The sequence below is a fragment of the Centrocercus urophasianus genome, unplaced genomic scaffold, assembly GCF_019232065.1.
Source record: "Centrocercus urophasianus isolate 14NV4802_14NV808 unplaced genomic scaffold, USGS_Curo_1.0 seq_10, whole genome shotgun sequence".
Taxonomy (NCBI): Eukaryota; Metazoa; Chordata; class Aves; order Galliformes; family Phasianidae; genus Centrocercus; species Centrocercus urophasianus.
This window is the reverse complement of record NW_024884142.1, coordinates 83,608,190-83,630,568: the sequence shown is the minus strand read 5'-3', so window position 1 is coordinate 83,630,568 and position 22,379 is coordinate 83,608,190. Positions and strand designations below refer to the sequence as shown.

Here is a 22,379-nt window from a genome sequence, read left to right as displayed (position 1 = left end):
TGCAAAAAGAGCGTGTGTGATGTAATTGTTTGTGAGAGAGGACCTCAGCTGAGGAGTTAAGATCCATGGCTGTCTCTGAACCACTGGTGTGCTTGTATGTAAGTGATTCAGGCCAAACCTCTCCAAAGCCAAGCAGAGCCGGGAACCTGAAGACACTGAAGTTAACATGGTGAGCTGGAAAAATGAAGGTATTTGTATGTAAATGCTAGGAGAGAGGAGCTTGAAGTACTGGTGGCAGATGTGAAACTGACCGTAAGAGCAGAAATGTGATAGGGTGGCAGGTATGCCTGGAAGCGTATGAGCTATTGAGGAATGATCATAATGAAAGCTAAATGGTGAAATGACATCAGATAGTAATTAATAAAGAAGAAAGGAAAATCAGATTGAAAAGAGTTTCTTCGTAATAAAATCTAGTAGAGAAGAAAACTAGTAAATGAATTCTGCTGGAGTAATATAGGATTTTAATTTTTCAGGTTTGGATTCAGATGTGTCATTCATTAGATAACTACTATTGAGAACTGTGTTGTTGAAGAGACTTATGCTCTAGTTTATAGCTGGGAAGTTAAAATTCCTCTAAGAAGAGGACCTAAATATTTGTTTTCATGTACAAAGGTTTCTTCGCTAACTAGAGGATCTACCAGCTTTGTTATGCGATGAGGGCATTAGTAGAGATGTTGGTCTCAAAAATAATATTTATTGAGGTAGGATAAAAAGGAATGGTCATTTGGTTTCAAAAAGAACAGGCTAACAGGATAATTTCAATGAAACAAGACAGAGAAACCGAGACATCAAATGGAAAAAGTCCTGAGTGTTCTTCAAAATAAATGCTGTTAAGAGGATTCTTTACTCTTAAGATGAGGAAAAAATTGAGGTACAGTACTCTGGCTTATGTGAGTGAATAAGCACCTTTGCAATTAGAGGTGACAGTCTACAGGCACAAGGGAATGGGGGAGGAAATTTGCAGAGAAAAGTATGTAGGAGTAGAAATAAAACTGTAAAGAAGTCAAGCTGAATTAGATTTTGCAATGACAGTTAAGTGGTAAACAGTTTATTAAGATCTTAAACATAAGTAGGCAAGAGGGTAAAGATGTGCTTGAGGTTAAGGATTATTTCACTAAGGTCCCAAACCAAACAAGTGATGCGAAGACAATTGTGAAGACAATTGCTCAGCCTCTCCCACAAGCAGATTGTTGCCCAGCCAGTGCCTGAGCAACTGCCACCATAGAAGACAAACCTCCAACTACCCGAAATCCTTGTTCTATTCCATTTTATTGTTAAGTGTGATGTTTTATTGTGTGGAGTAGCTGTTTGGTCTGCTTAGGTCAGCTGTGTCCCCTCCAAACTACTTGTCCAAACATAGCTTGCTTACTTGCAGGAGTGGGATGGGTAGAATGTAGTGGGAAAAGAGAGGGCTTGGAACTGTTGAAGCACTATTTAGCAATAGCTAAAATGCTAGTATGGGTCAGCACTCTTTTATCCACAAATCCAAAATACAGTACAGCGCAAGCTGCAATGAAAAAAGTCAACTTCATCCCAGCCAGAGCCAGTACAAAGAGGAAGGAAAGAAAAGATGTTGGTAACACAGACCTATTTGCCTTGACACAGTGGCATATGAGGATTTAGAGAAGATTCTGAAAGAATAGATAAAGATGTGGAGGTAAATGGAAAATGGGATAAAATGAAACATGGATTTACTAAAGATAGCTCATCACTGTCTAACCTCTTAGCTTTTTTTTTTGATGAGAAAACTGATTTTCAAGCAAAGTAAATCTGTCAGATTTCCTTTATCTGGAGTTCAGTATTAGTATTGATGTGACACCCCATGAGAAGTTGTAAGAGTCAAAGAAAATGCTCATGGGGAGGGGTAGCAATAGATACTGCTCAAAGGAATGTGTAATCTATAGGAAAAAGTACAATTCTTTGAAAATCAGTCTTTGGTTGAGTCTAGTATTGTGTTTTCATTAATGATCTTGGCAGAAATATTAGGAGTGTACTGATACTATCTGGTAACATCAAATGGACAGGCATAATCAGAAAGACGAACAGGAAAAACTGAATGATTGAAAAGGTTACTAAGGTAACAGGCATAAAGGAAAATTTGTTGCTGTAAAATTAATGGTATTAACTTTAAAACTAATCACAAAAACTATTGCAAAGTAGTCAAATATCAGAAATGGCTGAAGTAATTGCCCCATGTGGCAGTTATGACAGACTTGCAGGATGTGTTGGGGAAATGCATCTGGAGAGATTTCTAAGGTTGTGATAGAGAAGCATTATTGCTGCTGTTCCTGTCTGAAGTTTTGTGTGAAATTTTGTGTATAGCTTCAGATGTTCATATTTAGAGAATATAATTCAGAGCAGAGGTACTAAATGTATGATGACAGTGACAGGTGCTGTGTTCGCTTTACAGAAAATGATTTCAAGAACCTTCTTTTGGGATTTGACTACAGTGAAGAATAAGAGGTCTTGCAGTTTTCTTCTCTAACTCTGTTGGAGAATGATCACCACACAGGAAAAAAAGGAGCTATTTAATTTGAAAATGAAATTTGTTCTATTGCAACAGACTATTCCTGAAACAGTCTTCTGATCAGAATACCAGGGATAAAGTTGTTTTTTTTTTTAAGCATGGTAACATGCTTAAAAAAACATGGGAAAAGATGGGCATTTGTATCACCAATTTGTGAAGGTGGACTAGGGATTTTTTTCCTTTTCATGCAATATTACGATAGCAACCACTGCCAGAAGTGTGCTGAGCATGAGTCACTAACAGTCTTGAAATAGACTGTGGAAAAAGGGTACTTGAGACTAGATGGCATCAGTCTAACAATAACGTCATTCTTTTTAATAGTTTATGCAGTCTTCTTTATATGTGGTATGTTGCTGACAGAGCTGTTGGTGATCCGTTTGTTTGCTCTTTAAACTCCATAAACATTTGAGAAAAATCATCCTTGAATAGTTCTGCTGAGGTAAGTTGAAGTGGATTTGCCACAAAAGGGAATTTTGACCACTTTTCACGCTCTCCAATTAATGGGACTTGTTTGCATTTAAAGATGTCTTCCTTTATCTTTCATCGCTTATAGTTTGTAAAGGAGCTTGTTTTTTTAACCTCTGCAATATATAACAGGTATTTAAACTGTGAACTCTGTTTCCTTGAAAGTACTGTTACTATTCTAGTTGATTTCAGTAGGTGAGGATCAAGTCCTTGAGACTTCTGAGTGTTTTAGAGTCCTGTGTTTGATTCTGTCTTAATGATATTTACCACTGTGTCATTATAGGGCCATATTAGCAAAAGAAACAAACACCTTTATTGTAGATGCACAGTGGAATAAAGAATACATAGAAAATATAATGTATTAAATGAGTCTAATATGCACTGAAGTGAAGCCTCAGGGAAACTTAAGATCTTTCAAAGAAATCTAAAATTTGAAAGCATAGGAATGCATGATTAAGGCCAGCTGTGTACCTCATCTCTGCATAGTGATGCCAGTATCAGATATGTGCCACTTAGTAACAGCAGCTTCACTATGTATTTTTTTCTTAAAGTTTCACTGTTAAGGGTTTCTCACTTCTGATAATTCAGAATTTATTTAACTAGTTAAGAAGGGCGGAATTCAAACATGAATTTTCAGATAAATCCAAAGCTGCTGAAACAAGAGATTCTTTGAGAACATGTCAGATTGATGTATTTGTTTTATACATAGTGTCTGCAATTATAAAAATAATCTTTTTGCTAGCTTTTATTTTGCCTGATCATATCTGTGTAACTGCCGTGTTTTGGCAGACTATAGCACATTAAAAGCTTTAGAAAGTAAGTTTAAATTCTATATGTGGAAAGGTAACCATGACTGAATTACTCTCCTGGGAGTAAAATGCTCTTAGAGTGCCTATTGAAATCAGCATTATCATTTCAATACATGTCAAATATGAGTCATTTCCTAGTTTAGGAAAAATTTCTTTATAAATCTTTAAATCTTCCAGTTCTTTCAAGAAGAGGTTAAAGAACTTACAATTTAATGAGACCGCTTTACATCATAACTCTTTGAGTATCGAGAGAAAACTTGTCCTTTCCAATTTGTGAAATACTTCTATTTTCTACACAAGTTCTTGAGTACATCTTAAAAATTGCATTAAAAGCAAGTAGCCTAAGACTTAAAAGCAGGAAAACATTTTCTCTATACATGCTCTGTGTGTATATTTCTAAATATAAGGTGTTTTTAATGGTATATTCCCTGAGTTTACTAAGAATGTAGGAAAGCTGGGAGGCATTTTAACTAAACAAATCACTTTGTTTTCCTACTTAGTATCCATTTGGAATAGTTTGTCTCTCCCAGAAAGGGAGGTGAGAATTTGAATAAACTCTGCATATTATGGCTTTTGATGCAGTTGCAGTTGTGTGCTGAAACTACTTCTAATCATATTTAGTACCGTGTTCCCCACAGACTAGAGAAATAAAAACTATTACAGTCTCTGTAATGTATTTGGCTATCTGTTCGTTGAAACAATAAGCATGGCTCTCTTGGAAACTGGTTTGTCACTTAATCTGCTGTGAGTGCAGCTTATTAAGATTGTACTGCTGAACTTGCAGCCTTTGGGGTCTCTTGGCAGCACAACAAGTTGCTTGTACTCCATAAGTCCTATTGTGGTGGTTGTCTCTTCTCCTGGGCCACAGTTAGGATATAAACTGTTTTTGTTAACTTGAGTGAAATTTGTTGGAACTTCAGCTCCTTAGGAAGAAGACATTTCCCAGATCCATTTGGGATCCTTTTTCTCTCCATTTATCTCATAAAACACGTGCATCCTTTCTTGCCTGAATATGAATTCCATGAAATTCCTACACATCTGGAGGCTTAGAATTGCAATCTAAAATTTGCCTGGGAACACAAGACTGGGAGCTTCATCAATGCTTGAATTTTAATTTTGGAGAAAGGCAAAAATAAACGTTTTATCATTGCTGTTCTAACTACTCATCTAGAATTTGCAAATATTTTTTGATTGCAAAAATAGAACTGACTGAAGCCTGCACTGAATGTATATAACGTGGTAGGAATCGAATCAAATATTTGTGTGACCGGTGCTGGGGTTTTGACTAATCTGCAGAAGCTTTGCCTGATTTTTCTTTTTTTTTTTTTTTTTTTTCTTTTTTGAGATTTAAAATCCATCAGGTTTCAATTTCTTTGTTTCTTTATACAAAAAAAAAAAAGTGTGGCAGGCAATTAAATTGTAATTTTAATAACAGGAGCACTGTTAGACTAAAGAATGCAAATAATTCCTAAGGTGTTTTTTTTTTTTTTTTTTTTCTTGCCCATCCTACAGTCTTTATATTTTTGGCATTTTCGGCAAAAGAAATTTTAGTGGCAGTGTGTGAATCTAAAAGGAAATAATTTGTCAGCTGCTTAGAGTGGAATGTGTTGAAAGGTGAGGAATATAATATGTTCAAATGCTCAATTCAGTATTAAAAATAGTAGAAATTGTGCAGCAAGAGTTAAAAATTGTGAGCACAGATCTATTTCTCTCAGCGTTCTATAAATCAAACAATGGTCCTTTGACACAGTTGTTTCCACACTGCTAGAAAGCTGATGTACTGAGAGAAACAAACAAATAGTTTGACATGGGTACTCTCAATTGTCAGTTAATCTCCTTAGGCAGTATGAGTATGTGTTCAAGTGGGTTCCCAACTTGATATACTACTTCAGTCTAATGACTACTCTTCTGATTGCACATTTGTGCACTTTAGTTGTACAGCAAGTCAACTTTGAGAGACTGGAGTTAGTGATGTCTACTTGGTATGACTAAATATGAAAGATGGAGGTAACACAAGGTGCATCCACGTTGGAAATCTTGTGTAAATGAAGAGTTTATGCAGGTTTGCCTTCTGTTAATAACTGGAGGCTTGCTGCTATACGCAGAAAGGGGACTGCTGATGTGTTTGTGCTTGATACTTTTCAGTGCAGACTAGCTTGATATTTTTATCCTGGAATATCATCACTTAGTACAGACCATTCTTCATGAAGACAGAAGATCCTCCAGCAAGTAGTTCATGAGTAGGGAACTGACAATTAGTCATATTGACTTGACTCACTGGACTGTGAGAATGATTGCTCCAAGACTTGGTCACATACTGTCTGTAACTTGAACTTCTGCATTGTTCTTTAGTCTCTTCCACTAATTGAAAATCATATAGGTTTTCCTATATCTGCTGCTTTTTGATCGCTCATAGCAGCAATCCAGTTTAATGAGTCTTTATAGGCTCTTTTGCTGGAATTTCAGGAGTGCTTTATTGTATTTGAAGGACTTTCTCTTTAAATTGTGCTTATTGACAGCTTCATCTACTGTTTATCAGTAATTTCTCTGAACCTTCTGTGCTAAAACTTGAGGCCTGTATGTTAAGGTACACAAGAAACTACTGAGAACTTTCTGAGGAGCCTTCCCTGGTTCTCTCCTTGCTCATCTGCAGTAAAATGTGGTTGAGGGAGCTGCTGCACAGACTTCTTCCTTTAGCTTTTTTCAAGGATAGACTACCAAATCATAATCTTCTGAAATCAGGTTTTGTCTACTAATTTAGATCTCTACTTCACAGCTTTCATGAAATGCTTAGTAACCTAGGAGAAAAGCAGCTAACTTATAAAAAAAAAAAAAAAAAAAAAAAAAAACCCACAAAACTAGAGGCGACCTGTTATCAAAAAGTGCTGGAGAGTTACAGTACAGTGAAAGGAAGACAGCAGGACATAGAAGGAATGGGAATGAAGTAAGTTTGGGAGGAATACAAATGGAATCAGACAATTTTGTGGATACTAGATTTTGTGGATACTAGATCATGAAGGCAAATCTAATTCTGAAGGGAGAAAATAGGACCTTATTTGCAGAAATTGTATGTTTCCTCTAACTGGATATATTGAACTTCTGTGATGAGGTGTTCAGAGAGAAGGGTACTTATTTTCTTATTATGTAAGTAGTTACAGAGGCAGAGAGAGGGATTTCAACCGTCCATCCTAGCATAGTTGTTCAAGTGCTGTAAAAGCAGTGCATTCTTGCATCACATCTGGGAGTGGCTTACCAGTGTGAGTATGGAACAGTTCAAGGTGGTTCAGAATTCTCCACATGTAGGCAACTAAAAAGACCAGAATTTAACTTGCAGCTGATGGTGCGGTACGGGGTTAACAATCACATGTTAGTAACGGTTCTGTTCATTTGTGCAGGTCTCTGCTTATTCTTTCAGTATTGCAGCACAGAGACTTTATTCAGAAGGGACATTTCATTTGACATCTACATCTCATCCCTAATTTACATGATTACAAGTAGTTCAGGAAAATTCAGAATCTGTTTGTACTGTATGTTTAACGGAGGGGGCACAGAAAAATGTGCACTGTTATGAGATGATCTAAAATGTTAAGCCAGACATTTTGTTTCAATTAATTTTGGCCAGTCTATTTTATGTAACTGTTTTAGCTGCTAGAAAGAAGCTTGTCAAATCCTTAATATGTCTCTACTCATATTACTATAGTGATCCTTGGAGCATGGACTTGTTCTATGACTTCAGGAAAATAGTCATTATTGAGCAAGAAAGCAATTCTGTGTATTTTCAGATCTGATGACTAGGATCCTTTTATTATACTTTATTGTTTGGAACTCATTTGCAATGCTTGAGTCTTTTTACACCTTTATGTGTAAAAATAGTAGTTACAACAGTAATTAGAGCAAAGCTTATTTGTGAATTCCTTTAGTTTTCTATGAAGTCTGTATTTGAAATCTTGACCTCTAAGTTCTCCCCACTCCTCTGCCAAGATATGTTTATTCCATATTAAGGCATCATTAATAGATTGAAATAAGAGCTAATAAGGTTGACACAAAATAAGGAAAATTTTTAGTGGTACAGTGCTGGCTGTGATAGAAAGGAGCAGATCTGTAGATAGCTGTTTTAAAGTTTAGTACTTTAACAGTACCGGTGATATACTCACCCACAAAAGGGTAAATGAAGACTGCCATTCCACAATTGGAATGTGTACTTTGTGGCAGAAGGATCAGTACTCTCCAATTCAACATTTTGAAACAATATTTACTTATTTAAATACTAGTTCTTTAAAAATGCAGACCATTGCAAAATCTCTTTTCACATTGATCTGTCTTTGTCTTTGGCCTTGTTTATCAGGTAACTGGCACTGGGGGTTGTATCACTCAGTTTGTAACAGTACTAAAATTACCCTTGTCCAAAGAATGAATGACATACATGATTCTTATTTGATAATCTTTCTGCTTGCTGTTACTTACATTTTTCCAATTTCAAGGCTTTATTTATGAAATATCTATAGTTTGTCTGAGTCTGTAAACTGGGCCACTCTGCTTTCCAGTTAACTTCTGATTTCACTGTTTGGGGTCAAGTTGGTATTAATACATGGCTTATTCTTGAACAGAAAGTTAGTTGATTCAGGAGCAGCCCAGGGTCCCATCATTTTCTTCCCCTTTTTCCTACTTTTTGTTGTATGTTGTTCTTCAGGGAGTTCAAGCTGAACTGCTGGATCTATGAACAAAAAGAAAGACTTGGATTGAAGGAAAACCATTTCCCGTTGAGAAGGGATTAACATTGTAGAAGATAGTGAAAAAGAAAAGTAAAGGAGGGCAAAGAGAAAAGCTAAATATCTTTTATACAAATGCTAGGAGCATATGTAATAAGACTGCTGAATTGGAGTGACATGTTTTCAAGGATAAGAAAGATATTATTGGAATAAGAGAGACAACCAGGAAAATGAAGAGGGATTTAAAATGCCAAGATACCGAGTTCTAGTGAAGAGAAAGTTAATATAAAGCTGGAAGAGATGTAACAATATTGCTGAAGGATGATACTTAATCTGCAGTGGAGCTTCCCCCCCTTTCTTTTTCCCCTAAAGTTCAGTAGTTTGCATACAAGTTAAAGGCAATTTGATGTAGCTGTAATTCTTGACTGTTGTGCTTGACTTGCAAATCAGAAAAAAAAAAAATGCTGAAACAATGAAAAATATTTATTAAGATGCCAAGAAAGCCAGAGCTTTAATTTGAAGGAAAATTATAGAGTATTGAGGAGGAAAGGTTACTAGAGATTAGTTAAAATTGTGTTAAAACTGCAAAAGAGAGCATGTCTCCACTTTTTATTGTAAGGTTGCTCATTTTATTCAGTTATAGGAACGATCTGTACAAAAAGTATGCAATCATTATCATAGTGGAAAGATTGCAAATATAAATCTGTATGTGGAGGGAGCAAAAATGATCATAAAATTATGACATTTGAAATGGTCATGGGGTGAGTATACACTAGATGGAGAAAGCAGCCCTAAACTTATTGATTTTTAGCAAAGCTAACTTTGAAGGGAAGCAAAATGCTCCTGAGACTTTTGCCTGCAATCCTGTGATGAATGGGAAATCCACTCCACACAAGTAGAGAGTACATAGTGTATAAAACACGTAGAAAGGCCACAATTAAAATTCATCCCAGTTAAGTCAAGAAAAGGAAAGGCCGATATGGGCCTGAGGCAAAAGAAGGAAAGGCAAAGAGACAACTTGCCCCTCCCGACCCTATGCTTTTTCCTTCCCCTTCGCTTTCTTTAGCATTTCTTCTGCTGTCCCTTTATCTTCTCTAGCCCTTCTGTTTCATGACAGTTCAGTCACTGTGGTCCCCTGATGAAGTTTTTTCTTTGGGTCTCTGGTTTTCTATACACTTGATTTCTCAGAGCATAAGCACAACTGTCCTGTGTGTTCAGAGCATGTATGAGTCTCTACTTTCACCCCCCATCCTAGTACTTGCATTCTGCATCCCCTTAAACACAGTTTCAAGATTGAAGTAACTGATGTTTTTTCTTTCAGTCTCCTTTGTTTGCAGCTCTGGGATGATTTAAATTCGTAGTATAATGAGGGAAGGAGTGAGCAAGTAGGTGCGTGTAACAACTCAAGTAGACAATGGGGCTATACAAAACAAGTTGCTTTGAAAACAAAAACATTCTGTAGCGTCTATTACTGAAGTAGATGAACTTCTCTAGGAAAGAAACATTAAACAACCAAGTAAGAGTTGCAGGTGGTATTCATTTCTCTTGTGTAAAATGTCTGGATCCACAGTTTGGGACTTAGCATTCATTCTATTCTCCAGCATCTTCCTCCCATATACGTGTGTTATCAGAAAAAATGCTGCAAGAGAATAGCTGTGAGGAAGTAAATTGATTGTATTAACTGAATCTGAGCAGATGTAAAATGCTATAGCTTAAGCTGTAGTTAATTTATAGGATCTGAAAGTCAGGCCCTTAACAAAAGCAAGCATTTTATTTTTTTTAAAAGGTAAACTTGAAAATAAAATTTATTTTGTAACTGAACAAAGATGTTAATGACAAAAGTGGGTTTCAGAGAGCTTTAATGGGACAGTGATGAAAGAATGAATGCACTTTTTTTGCAAGTCAGTTTGTGTGTGCGTATATGTCACAGTGATTTGTTAACTGCAAAAATTGACTATGGCCACTGACAATGACCATGTGGTCCTATGGCAGCCAGCTGATGACTGACTGACCAGTTTTTGAAGATGGTATGAGGGATCATAAAGTTTAGTTCCCTGTGTATTATGATGATAGTTGCATCTATATTTAAAGCTTTCTGTCACCGGAGCACTCTTGGTGTTGTCAAACTGTCTATTGGACTGGATGAGCTGCAACTTCTTGCAATTGAATGTCAATAAGACCAAAGCAATTTTGGTTGATTCATAGTGCCAGCTTAAGTATATTCACTTGCACAGATTACATTTGACAGATAGTTACCTTCAGCTGAACTCTGTGGTTAGAAGCCTTGGTATACTCTTGACAGTGAGCTTAGAGTTGATGCCTTATGTTTATTTCATATCCTGTTTTTGCCTTCCTAATACTGCATGTGTATGTCTACATTTAAATAAATTCACAGCTGAAGTACTAGTCAGTCCACTTGTTATCTCTGGACAGAATGTTGTGATGAGTCAATTCCAGTATTTTTAAAATGGTATTTTTTTTTTTAACCATTCAGGCAGTTTTAATTTCAAAAGGCATCTAGTTGTGGATTTCTTATTTGGAACTCCTGGAAAAGCATATGTTGTAGTCTATTAACAAGAGTAAAACCAGGAAAAAAAAGTAGAAGATAAAACCAAAGATGAAAAGGTTATTCCTTCTAGAGTGGTTTTTTTTTTTTTTTTTTTTTTTAATATTCTAGCAGTTTGCTGGTCTGCAGGAAAATACAATTCAACACAGGTGTTACTAAGCCCTGTTATATCAGTGAAAGTTAAAATCCTCTTGTTTCTGCAACAAGATTGTGCGTGGTATCAAGTACAGATGTATGTGCATCCTCTATAAATCTTGTAAAGAAAAGCTTCTTTCCAGGTCTGGTCTTGCGGTCCAAAAATATTCTGGGTTAATATATAGTTTAATTCACTTACTACCTTGTTCCTACTCATGGCAAACTTAAATATTTTGAAGCTTCATTTGCAGTATACTGAGGAAGGACTGAATTCTGAATTATTTCAGAACGTTTTTCTGTGCAGTTTGCTAGTCAGCTTAAAGCCTTTTTTTTGATTTTGAAGAAAATTCAGTTACTTAATGCCAAATTGCTTGCATGTGTGCTGTTACTGCCTACTTCCAATTCAGTAGCTGTTTGTAAAAGATGCAGGTGATTTTTCCATTTATTTTTCTATGAGCTTAAATAAGTGAAGAAAGGTCAATTTTAGAGTTTTTACTCCTTCTTCCAGTGATTGTTTGGAGTGCAGCTTCCTTGAAATCAGACATGAGTGAACAAAAAAATACTTTATAAATTATCATGTTTGAAAAGCTCTGGTGATAGGGTAGCAGAGCTAAGTTTGTATTTTTATCTACTGTTTAAAAAATGAATTTCAATCTACAATTATATTGGTATAATTTCCTTTTAAAAATGACTGGTCAGAAAAAAAGCAATGTGTCCATGAGCATTCTTTATAAATACTACATTCCCTGATCGCACTGTTACTTAAGTTACTGAATGGCTCAAGACCTTTTTGTTTTCTTCCTGTACAATGCTCTTTAGCCTGAGAACCAAGGATGTGGGAAAAATGTTACTATGGAAAGAACATAGATGTAGCTTACTTCTATCATCGTATATTCTTTCCTTTAAGCTTGCAAACAGGCTGCTTCCAATGCTTGAAATACAGAGGGATGGATGGTCTGGGCTTGCTTGGAGGTGCAGAGTTCTATTTAGAAATGTGATTTAATTTGGCACTAGTAGGTGAAATAAGACTTGTGTGCATGATTTTCTTTGCTGGAATATAGTGGGCGAAAATCAAAGACGTAAAGCTTCTAAGGAACTGTAATGGCTATTTAAGGCAGTACTCCCCTTCTCAGCTTGATCACATCCAGACTGTGAGAGAAAGAGTGACCAGATTCACAAATGCCACCAGTCTGATTAAAGTTAAGCACTATGCAGAGGTCCACACACAATTATAGATATGTCAGGATACCCTAACACATTCATCTACATTTATTCATCTATCATCTATACATCTACCTATTTTAAGTTAATTCATTCTCTTGCTAAGCTTTAGATCTGCAAAACACCCCTTGTTGTCTCCATTTTAAGTCCAAATAGAAAATTAAATTTTGAAGAGCAAAAGACTGAAAATGAATTCTCTATAGGTGGCTCTAAGAGGATGTGGGGAGGGGTAAGACTACTATAGATTTTGGTGGAAGAAATACATCTGCCCAAACATTCCTAGCAAATGTTATGATTGGTGAAATATACTTACACTTCAGAAGTGTAGTAATGCTTATAGAAGTTATTACTGAATTATCCGTTCAGCTGATGTTTTAAACTTCATTTAGACTGCATGTGGCATATATTGTAAGGAGAGAAGCAATACCAGATTATACAAGCAGCTTGTATGCTAGTGCTGGTCAGCCATGTGGAGTGGAGTTCTGACACAGCTGCGGAACTTGAGCTGTGGAAACTATTGCATCTATTTATCTACCAAAGTAGTCATGAAGTGGCTGATGGGGGGCTTATCTGAAGGTCTGGGAAGCATACAGGAATTCTAGGGTAAACTTTATTTTTTATAGTACTTGTAAGAAAAATACTTACTTGGTGGGCACATACAGTGTTCCTATCTGTCTTTTATTTATGTTTAGAAAAAGTTAAATGTGAATGTAGTAAGCTAAAAAGGAGAACAAAAACAAACAATAATGTAAAGAATCAATAAATAGTATAGTAAAGAGAACTAGAAAGCCAAGAGGCAGAACTAGGAGGAGGGAAATGTTCCTTTGAGAAGGATGCTCAAAAAACTTAGATCCTGCAATTTATTCAGTGAAGAAAAGCATTAAAATGTGGTAGAAAGTTGTCTGCCATTTCTGATGTACCAGATTAGGAGCACATAGCTCAACTTTTAATGATAAGTGAAAGGCAGATGTGGTGGTTTTCTTTGTCATTATCTCTGCTTGAATAAGAGGTAATAGATAGAAAAGAGGCATAAGATAGATTTGTATTTGTGCTAATGGTTTCACACAGTGTGAAACACAAAACATCCGTTTGTCCACTTTGTATTCCTTAGTCAATATCACTGACCTTTCCTCTTTACGAAAATTAACTGCAAATATTAAAATTGCGTTGCAGACTTTGTAACTGCAGCTTGAGGAAGACTTGCAATTATGAAAGAAAATACTGAAGTACCCACCATGTGTCTTGTCTCTCTGATATGCAAAATCCCCTTAATGCATCTTCTATTAACTGTTATACTTCTGATTCACATGTGCTCTCTCAGGGTAAAAATGTGAACCCACATGTCACCCAATGGTAGGATATGCTGTATATCTTTATATAAGCAGGCAAAAAGAGCATATTTAGACAGGTTGAAGGTGAAAAAGATTTTTATGTTCAAGTTTCTGATTACACTATTATAGCAGCATCACTAATTCCCTTCCATCTATTTTCTTCTTTCATCTGTTGTCATTGGTGACCACTGTTGATTTGTTGACTCTATTAAAGTATTCAAGGAAGCCACAGGCCTGTCATTTTGGCCATAACCTTAATCTGTTTTCTCACCTTGGGAGAAAATGTGTTAATACGCTGTCTGTTTCTATAGTGAGCTCATTGAAGAAGTTCTTGTTGCAACAGATCTGCAATATGTTTAGAAGAAAAAAAAACACATTTTTTTAATGAATCTTGACTATTTTAAAAGAGAGCAAGCTGTGCTTAGGAAGCAACTTTTGTAAGGACCATGCCAAATTAAGTGAACAATTGTAACTGAATGCTGTGTAGTAATTTTTGAGCTATGTGAGTCACAGCTTCTTCTGATCTGTCAAAATCAGATTCCTCATTATTTCTGAATGATTAAGCAAATCATTTATGCTAACTTCTGCTTTCATTTATATCTTTGTAAATCCTGTATAGCTCTGGTCACTTTGGAGACGCTTAAGGTCTTATAGCAAGTAAGGGCAGGGGGTCATTTCTGTTTCTTGCCTGTTGGCTGTTCTGGGAAATAAATGGAACATTTTTAAATGCCTTACCAGGTAAATTGCATAGCTACTCAGTTGCTGTTCATAAAGCACTTCAAAATTCTTAATTTTGTGTGGCTGTCTTTATAATAATAAACTTCTATTTCTGAGAAACTCATTGATGTGTAAATAGAGCTTATTTAAAGGATAAGCTAATGCAGATTTTTTTTTTTTCTCCCTACAGTTTGCTTTTGTTCAGTTTTTGCTTGTTTTCTCAGTAGAGAAGCAGGTCTTAATTTTAGCTTGTATTTAATTTTAGAATTTTGTTTGCATTTGCAATTAACTAAATTTGCATTTATAATTTAAAAATTAGCAAGTTTTTTTTCCCTCCAGATTTAGTTTACAAATCTGTAATATTTACCAGGATACAGTTTGGTGTGTGGTGTATATTGTGGTTTCCTGAACTGCACCTTTTTCATCATGTCTGGAAATAGCGGCGTCCATTACAAACACTGGAATACATTCCTTTTTCTTCTATTTATCTAATGACAGATGTTTGGTCCTTGTTTGTTCTGTGTCGATCTTTCCTGTTCCTGCCATCTGAGACTTTCTTTGGTGATATAAATAGCCTTAAGAACTGAAGTTACAGTTGAAGTGTTTGGCATCACTTAATTGGCTGGAAAACTAAATAGGCTATGGTTGGTATCATTTGGCTTGAATGACTGGAAAATATTTTGCTGCTTTTATTTTTGGTGTCAAAGCCCTTTCTATTGTGGAGCTCCTTCATCTGTGGCCTGTCAGTGTGGTAAGGAATCCATATGATTTCTTCATCTGTCTTGTTAGATGCTGTGATCTAACTATTAGAACAGTAGATGAGAAGAAACTTTAAATTGTACATTGTGGTTATTAGAAGCTATGATGAGTAAGAGTAAAAAAAAAAAAAAAGTATATTTAACCAGTAAAAGAGATGAAAGTTGTCTTAATTTACCTGAAACACTGTAAAAAATCTTTCTCAGGCAATTAAATATTAGAATAGGAAAAATAACCTAATGGGTAATATTGTGTTTGTTTTAAAAAAAAAAAAAAAAAAAAAGCAACAAGTATCTCTCTAAATCATTGAAAAATTGTAAATTCTCAAATATTTAAGGAAGAGACTAATTCCCCTGTTGGTTGTGTATCAGTTACTGCAGTAAAGTCCTGATATCTGTTCAGTGATTTGGAAATCTGCTTTTGGTAGTTTGCATTATTAGACAATGGTGCGTTAAGGACTCTTTTTCACATCTCTACTTGCTAGTTTAATCAATAGAAATAATTTTGTACAACATGTAGACAGTATTAGGACTTTTTTAATGGGAAAATCATACAGATGCAAGAATGTAGTGTCTGCTGAAGGAGAATTCACTCCATTTATTTTACCTGAAATGATGCAATTTGATTCTACATAGGTGAGATTAAAATGGTCTCAGTTGCTTTTATATGTATATTACAGGCCATTTCAATGACAGGATGATTTGTGTAAGTAAAAAGTGTTTGATGCTTAATTAATCCAGATATCAAGCACAGTTATTGTTATGTAATTAATGTGTATGTTATTACCTGACAGCCCAAACTGTATAGACTGGCATCCTGGAATTCTCACAAACTGATTTGGACTGAAAAGTAATAATTATAGCTCAGAAAAGAAAAGGGGAGCTGGCGGTGCGCCAGATCCATATAACTGTTTCATTTACTTGAGACCCCAAATTTATTCTACCTTTATACTAATAAGGAAGGTGATGTTTCTTTTGCCAGGCATATTGAGTGGTTGTACTGAAATTCTATGTTCTATTTAAAAGAAAAAGAAAAAAAGAAAAACAGCCACCATAATTTCTCAATCAATCTCTACAGTCTGTGCCTTTGGTAACTACCAGCTTCTGCATTCAAGGAACAGCAACTTAAATTGATGAAAATGAGAAGTTACTAAGTGTATAGAAACCATGTTAGGCTGAGAAAATCTTAGACCTGCCAGTGCTTTGAGAGCCAAAGAGTATTTGGAAGCAATGTCATTCATCCTTACTTTTCTCCCATATGCTCCTCTTCTGCTTTTTGCTGTTGTTAGTCACGTGGTCTTTGCTTGTACAACTGCTCTGGATTTGATTGTAGTGTTTTTTTTGTTGTTGTTTTTTTTTTTTTTTTTTTTTTTGCCATGAGGTTGCTGCAATATAGTGGAAGTTTCTGTAATTAGTTAATACATGAAAATACTCTTTTTTTTTTTTTTTTTCTTCCATTATTGCTCAGCCAGATCGAAAGTGGCAACACTTAAGCTAATTTTCATTATTTTGCTTCCATGAGTACATTTTCAGATGAGAAAATGATTGTAATGCCTTTGCTGTACATGTCTAGTTTGATAAACAGAAGATTGTCCTTCACTGATTTTTTTTTTTTCATTTTGCACTGTGGTGACCCATCAGGGTAATTCTCCCTAGGTAGGCAGTGGTTGGATTAGACATAATTTGGAAATAAGTGGTTTGAATTGGCTCAAAGGGCAATTGACTTGTGAACAGGGACCTTCAAAGAACTTCATTTCAAATGTATTAAATGAACTTGCTTTTGGCTTTGGCCCAGCACCTCTCATCTTGTAAGTTCTTCTGGATCATGACAACCGTGCTACTAGAGGAAAGACTGTGTATATTTTACCATCTCAGTGCATCATCATATGGATTTTCCATTGCTTGAAATTGGTATTAAGCTCTGCACAGGCAGAAGCTAATGTAGTTGCAGACTGAGTTTTTCTTAGTAACTAATCCTTGCTACCTTCCCATGAGGTGATTTGTGAAGTATTTGACAGATGGAGAAGCCAAGAGGGAGAGATGGTTTCAGAGCTGGGATTAGAGATTTGGAGTTCCAGACTTCTGGTATTGTGCTCTGCAGCAAACAAGAGGCAGTGCTTTCCTACCCGTCTCATCTCATTCTCTTAGGGCAAATTCCTATACAACTTTATTTATGAAGACAATAGGGGAATAATCCCATTGTCTTAGTTAGATACTAGTAAAATTAGTCTTTTATTTCCGTGATATTGTATGCAATTCAATGCTGATGGTCAGAAGACATTAAATAACCACATCAAACAGCAGACTTGGTGCCAACCTTCATTCTTATTTTGCTTAGGCTAAACTGACACCAAACTTTGAGATATTCCTCTCCTCCCACAGCGGAGAGCCACTGGGATTTTTTTCTTTATCCCACACATGGCTTCCCTCCTACATTTTCCTCCCATGTCAGATATTCATACCCCCTTTAATAACCAGCAGGGGGATCATTACACTGAGCTACTGCCAAATGCATAATGACTGCTGCCTTTGCCTTACACAGTCACTGCACTACTGATATCCAATTCAGCATTGTAAAGTGCTTAGGGCTACCTTGGGGATGTGCTATATTAAACCCAACTATTCTAAATCCTATTTAATATAAAGAGATTGTTGATGGGGGAGGGGAGAGGGAGATTTAAAATTGTCGTTAATCACCTATTTTCAACAAGTAAAAATACCTGATCGTTTAGGGCCCAATTCTGTCACTCTTAAGCCATAAATAGTCCCGCTAATTTTAATAGGGGCTGTGTGAAGGCAAGCACTCTGCTTACTACGGGGGGATGCAGAATGGGGTCCTGCAGAGGCTGTAGCTGAGGTGGTAATCTTGTGGTGAGCTGTTGGGAGTGAGTGAGCCCATTTCTGAATTCCATTTACGAATGTTTTACAGTGAAAACAGGAAATCAGACATGCTTCATATCTGGCTAAAAATAAAGATACTCTTAAACTTGTAAAAGACAACATTTTTATTTGAATGATATGACAGAGCTGCCACAGGAGTGTTACCTGCTATAAAGAAAGCTTAAGAATTATTACCTTTATTAGACCAGTGACACTGAGCTTTAGCCATACATTTCTAACTTCTGTCCCTCTACAGAGACAATTTTCTTTTCTTAAATAAACTGTCATGCTAGTGTTAATATATTGTTGGCTCCCTCATACTCTGAGAATACTGCTGATATAAAACATGTATATGTTAGATTGGTAATAGTATCTTTAGTGTAGCTGACTAGAACAAATGTGTTTCCCTCATGGCTGTGCTAATGTGATAAAGGAAAATTGGCTGTTCATCAGCTTTTGGCTGGGTAAAGACAGTAGAGATGGAACCACATTCTTTTTTTATGCATTAATACCACTGAGAACTTTTCACTAGTTATATTTCACGTGCGGGCATGTTGTGCAAAGATGTTGTAAAACATGAGATAATGCTGCAAATAACAAAGTAGAAAAGCCTGTATCTTTTATGATGATAACAGTCAAACACCAAATGACAGTAACAGGCTGTAAAAAATGTGATGCAGAAAAAAAAAATGCAGTGCAACCACCATATACGCATATATGTAGGATCTTGCGAATAGGACATCAGATGTTTAGAGGGTTTGGAATTAAAATTAAATTTAAAAAAATGTTGCATTCAGGTCATTGATGTGTCAACATAAAGAATAATTTAAATGGAGAGAGATGTATTTTGAGTGGTTAAACTCACACGCAGTAACTTCTAGAACAAATCTCATCGCTTAGTAATTATGGTAATAGCCTTCAAATTTCCATCAGTGGAAGGACAATAAATTTTCCTGTCTAGATTTGGAAAATATGGACAGAATGTGGAAACAGCAATAAAGCTCAGCATGCATGTATCTGTTTGAAAGTGAGGTTTAAGAGGAAAAAAAAAATAATCTGTACAATTTGATGTGAAACCTAAAGGAAAACAAAACAAGCAGGAAACCCTATCTCATTTCATATTTTCTTTCTTAAAATACTTATATGCTCATGTTGCCTGAGGCACTGATGATGATGATCTTATTTATAGATAATTGTCTGTTTATCTTGGTCTGAAATTTGAAATGCTTTATTGTTGGAATAGCCATTTTGAGTGCTTTTATTATGGTTTTAAAACTGGTACTCAGTTTTCAACTTCTCTTTTTGCCACAAGTTATTCTGTTTTTTTTTTTTTTTTAATACATTGTTTGTTCTCGTACATCTACTAGTTTTCTGGAAGCAATTATTCCAGGTTTATTTTTATTTGTTTAAAGTGGGTATCATGGCAGGCTGAAGCATTCCAGGTTTATTTGGCTGCTGTGGACATGATTGACTAGGCATGCATGTCAGCAAAATGGAACTGAAATTCTATGTCGGCAACAACAAAACAGTGCTTCACAATTCAAAGGCTACCAAGCTGCTGTGTGAAATAAGCTTCATGCAAGCTAAATATGGTTAAAATCGTGCAATTTCATTTTTGCAAAAAAATTGCTTCCTGAAATGAGACTAAATTTAAGAGTTATTCAATAAAGTTCAAAAGTTTTGAGTAAGTTGAAGTTAGCTTCAGTATTTCACATAGTTAACAGATAGATAACTGTACCCATTGTGACTTATTTTCATCTTATCCCTATATTTTTGCGATTAAATTATTCTGTAAAATGCCAGACTGAAAGACTTCCATGTTAGCAAACTTTTCCCAATTTTATGTAACTTAAATATGGATTTTTAACGCAAAAAAAAAAAAAGTATTTTGTAAAAGCTCAGCATCATTTGACTTTGTGAAGCTGGGAGAATGCCATAAACTATTTCTATGAACGTTTGCTCAAATTTAAAATGAACTGGCAGGGCAGGGAGTGCTTGCAGAAAACAGTACCCTGGAGTGCCGACTGAGCACTCGTTCTTAGCCAAGGGTTCCATTGATGTAACAGAATTTCCCACTGGGTGTAAAGCAGATGTAGCCAGTTTCCAATACCATTCCCTTCAGCCCTTGTAATAAGAAACATGCTGGGGCCAGGGAGACATTTTGGAGGGGTGTTCAAGGCCTGGCTGAGATGTGCTGTGTTTGGTTATCCTGAGTGTGGTAGATGGTCCCTTGAGGCCTGGATGAGCTGATGTGTATGAGAAGAGCTCTGACAGCTATAGCATGTGCCTATGGCCTAAAGTGGTGAAGGAACTGTAACCAGTCTTGTACCTTGTGAAACAGACCCTTCTCTTTTTTTTTTTTCTCTATCCCCCCTCCCTACCAGATCAGTGTACTGTAGATACTTCTTTAATTTAAGTACTGTAGGATTTTTATAGTCTGTGCACCTGAATAATGATCTTATTAACTGGATTGCTAATGAATGAAGAGAAAAGAGGTAGCTTCTGTCAGTAGGTGCCAAAAATAAAGGCATGATGCCAAGTAGGTCAAAGTAATGTTTATGATTAATCAGTGATACCTGCAACATGCAGTGAAATCAAAAGGATTCTGTAATGAAGCACATGCTTTCCAATTTTCATTGATTCCATAGGTGCATTACAGCAGAATTAGTTTCTTCTTGAATGGCTGGGAAGATGACAGCACACCTTTTGATTCAAGGATTCTTATGGGAACAGTTGCAGATACTAATGCTGATGGGACACTGAAAATTGGACAAAGCTTCACAGGTAAATATTTCTGTTTTTGTAGAATGCTGTAGAATATTCCAAGTAAGATATTACTGCATGTACATAAAGGCTTTTCTGCTTTGTCCGACATACAGATCCCTGAAGTAATGTTTCCTATTAGTTTACTATGGTGTTTTTTGAGAAAATAGATGAAACTATTCCAGAATAGGGTTATTCTAATTGCACGCCTGTTTAGAGACAGGAGCAGAGATAAAGATTTTTGACTCTTTGTGTTCCTCAGTTCTATCAGTACTTGTGTAAACTACTAGCAAAATGAGAAGAGTTCTCTAGAGTTCAGCCTCTGGAGGTGCCTGATACTGTTATTCATCAACATCTGGAATTTCATGTGTGCTGCAGCATGACATGATCATTGTAGAACAGCTTCAGGATGTTTTCTTGGTCTCCTCAAATTCTTGGCTCTGCAAATGTAAAAAACACTGACTATTGCTTTTCAGGAATATGCAGAATTTGAAGCTAACTCCTAAATATATATATGAATACATAGTTGTCACTTGGCTTTTTTGTGCTTTTGGGTAAGAAAGCTATTCTGTGTCCTGTTTCTCAATGCTTCTGTTTGTGATTTTGATTCTACAAAAATAGAATACAAAATAGCTATTAAATGTATTAAAGGATTATTTTAAATTACTTTTTATCTTTATTGTATAAATTGATAGGTACAGTTGTACCTACTGTATCTCTTCTCTAATTAGAGGTGGCACATGGACTGGCTCATTACTTCTGTCTAATGAGCCGATCCTTGTGCCACCTCTCTAATCAGAAAAGAGATAGGTACAAAATGTTCTTATAAAGTTATTATAAATCACTCTTCTTTTATTAAAAAAAAAAAAAGTTACTGCCCTTTACAGTTTTGTCCAAATCCAAGATGGTTTCATTCAGGGGGGTAATTGTGCAAGAGATCTGTGTGCTGGATTAAAGGTGCTCTCAAGCAGTGAAAAGCTGCCTTATGCTCAACAGGATTTGATTATTTATTTATGCTATATTTTCTTAGGTTTAGAGCAGTTTATTGGAAGGATGCAAGACTTTCGATTTTATCCAGTGGCACTTACAAACAGGTAAAGAACATTTTTTTGTTAAAAATAATTAGGAGTGTGGTGATGAGAAAGAATAGATAACTTAATTATTTCTCACAGTATTGTGCTTTGTCAATGTCTAAGCGATTGCTTATGATGCAGTTTAATGGGTGTCAACTCAAACATGATTTTTGATCTTCAAAGTCTTGAGTTAAAATAAATTAAACAATATAGTATATTTTGCTTTTTAATTGTTAAGTATATGTAGGGAAACTCTAAATAAGGGCATGCTTTCCTTGCTAGTGTTGTTCCTGTTATAATCTGATTTAGCAGGTATTCTAGCAGAAAGTAGATCCAGTTTCTAGTTTCCAATGCTTATAAGCTATGTAGGTGTTATCAACTACATATATTCTACATAGACTACATAATTCTGACATAGTATGTGCTGG

The 22,379-nt window shown here is 35.7% G+C and overlaps 1 protein-coding gene across 1 annotated transcript in view; it reads left to right on the top strand.

The window, feature by feature from the left end:
- Window positions 1-22,379, top strand: part of USH2A (usherin) — a 371,535-nt gene that overhangs the window by 8,704 nt on the left and 340,452 nt on the right. The window contains exons 3-4 of the mRNA XM_042813358.1: window positions 20,764-20,899; window positions 21,909-21,972. Of these exons, the coding sequence (XP_042669292.1) occupies window positions 20,764-20,899; window positions 21,909-21,972 (200 nt within the window). The remainder of the gene's footprint in view (window positions 1-20,763; window positions 20,900-21,908; window positions 21,973-22,379) is intronic.